General features: G+C 36.4%; 1 protein-coding gene across 1 annotated transcript; it reads right to left on the bottom strand.

The window, feature by feature from the left end:
- Positions 1-359: 359 nt before the first annotated feature.
- Positions 360-2,027, bottom strand: ptges3l (prostaglandin E synthase 3 like). Its single transcript, XM_029527398.1, has 7 exons — positions 1,850-2,027; positions 1,561-1,674; positions 1,322-1,388; positions 1,128-1,226; positions 924-1,013; positions 670-732; positions 360-529 (listed from the first exon to the last, which is right to left on the bottom strand). Exons 1-7 carry the CDS (start codon positions 1,882-1,884, stop codon positions 521-523), a joined length of 477 nt encoding a protein of 158 aa, XP_029383258.1. The 5' UTR covers positions 1,885-2,027; the 3' UTR covers positions 360-520.
- Positions 2,028-2,462: the final 435 nt, after the last annotated feature.

Genomic DNA, 2,462 nt, shown 5'->3' with positions numbered 1-2,462 from the left:
CTGATTAGTACGGGAAGCTAGAGAGTCCAAACTTAGTGACAGCGACTTTGGATTTTATTTTCTATGTTCTTTGTTGCATAAGAACTGTGCTTATGATATAGGCACTAGTATTACATAAGATACTCTATAATAACGTGTATAAAATGTGATTACATTACAGGATACATCAGCCATTCATAGGTTTGACCCCAAAATGTTAACGTTATTAATGAGAGAGGTGGCCTTGATCATTGCTGCTTTACTGCCATCTTCTGGAGTAACTGGAATAATCAGCCATGTTCTACAGTAACTAAAACTAGCTGTGATCATAAATATGAATACCAAACCAAGCACCATAACACCACATCATGGTTGATAACATGTTATTTTATTAAAACTGACGATGGCATGTCAGTGCACAGCGAACATAAGTTCATAAATAATCTCATAGAAAATAACACATGTAAAAACATTATTTTGGACAATGGCACATTAGAATATCAGCAAATATTACAAGCTTGTGATATACAGGTGAGAACTCTCAGTCAGACTGTAAGAGAAAAAAGCAGAAAGTTATCAATGTCAACATTTAAATCATTAGTTAAAAACAAAACATTTGGTTTTTCCAGTCAACATCACAACAAAGTCACTGTAAAACCAACTCTGCATCTATCAAAAATATGCACTTACGTCACTGAGATCACCCATATCTGGGGTTTCTCCTTTATTACCGGAAGCCATTTCTTGGATCATCTGAAAAAGTAAAACCATGTGTTTACAAATGCAAATACAGATACTGCGTGAGCCAAAAGTTTGAGACCTTATTCCCAGAATGTGGATTCCAAAGCTTAAATTAAATACTGTTAATACTGCGAAGTCTCTCAGATTTCCCTATAAGCTTTTTAAGATGATCGGAAGTTTATTGATCTTATTACTTCACTTACATCCGCATATCTATCATACTCTTCCTTTCCCTCATCTTCTTCATGCTCCCAGTCTCTCCAGTTGTCAAAGTCTACAGCAATCCAGCTGGCCTGCAAAAATGGGGGAACAACATAATTTCAAATTTTATTTACTACTAAATGTGACCACCCCACATTTAGTTCTGAAAATCCTGTAACTTATCAATGTATCATACGCAGTTTTACCTTAGATGGATCCTTCTGGAGACGAGGCCATGCATAATCAGGCTTTATCTTCCTTAGTAAGATGTTGATGGTGCGGTCATAAACTCTTTCTCTGGAGTCCTTTTCAGTGATTAATGTTTAGAAATGCACTTAAATTTAAGATCCCATTGACTGTATACGTCTGCACCATTATGCCAAAAAAATTGGATGCTTACGTGGATTTGGATTTTATCGTAGAAGTAAAGCTCATTGTAGAACACATCCTCGTTGTCATTTTTGCAGCTGTTGTAAAAATATGACCACATGGTCAGGGTACCCATTTGGCACAATATGTACACCATTAGTAGAAACAGTACACATTATAATTTCACTCCCTAATTTTTCACTCAGCTAGACTAAAGAGCACAAGAAAAAACATAAAAATAAAATGCTGTCCCTGTTGTTGTTAACTCACCATAAAGTCATCTTGTCCGGCTGGATATCAACCTGGACATCTTTAGGTTTTTGAACCTTGAAGTTGATGGTGACATATTTCTTTCTGTCATACCATAGCGCATGTGCCGGCTGGCTGTTAAGACATAGAAAGGCTCTTTAACTTAGAACAGAAATATATGATTAGCTGCATTAGTTATTCAAAAACTAACACATAATCATAATCAAATAAATCAGAAATAAACAAGAAGAAACAACACACATGATACTGTATTGTTCTTGTGGTAAGAGAAGGAAACGGCAACACTTACCTCTCCTCTGGTCTGACAATTTTGGGCTTGTTCATCTTAATTCTTGCGCAAGATTAAAAAAGAAACTACTTTGTTATTAGTCTGACATTGAAAAAGTAAAAAACGTGTATTAGCTTGTTCAGACTGCGTGCTCTAATGCAGCGGGCAGACCCTGGAGACTATTTATAGGGCAGTTGGTATCAGCTGCTGGGGAGTCTGCCTGCCACAGCCCCTTCCCCTGCCCTTTATAGGCGGTCAGTGGAACTCTCGGGAAAACACATGCATTTTTTGAGTCGTCCAAAACTTTAGCTACCCCCGACTGTGTGCTTAAGAGTTTAGGATGGGGGCAGGGAGACACAAAACAGAATAGGGTGTGACCACAAACTGCATTTGGAACCATTGGAATCAATAAATAAGCTATTTGAGTTGTTCTCCTGCCTTTTTAGACTAAATCAAGTGAGTGTTCATGATATAATTTTCTGTTTATTTACTTACTTACATATTTATTGGTTGTCATCATTATTCACTGAACATATACAATATGGCATTTGAATATAAACACATAAATCTAATAAACTATTAATGTTTACAGAAACCCCTGCATACACAATGAATAATATCAAAAAGATTTGTC

This window comes from Echeneis naucrates, chromosome 19 (genome assembly GCF_900963305.1).
Source record: "Echeneis naucrates chromosome 19, fEcheNa1.1, whole genome shotgun sequence".
Taxonomy (NCBI): domain Eukaryota; kingdom Metazoa; phylum Chordata; class Actinopteri; order Carangiformes; family Echeneidae; genus Echeneis; species Echeneis naucrates.
The sequence above is the reverse complement of the archived record's forward strand: the minus strand, read 5'-3'. Positions and strand labels throughout refer to the sequence as shown.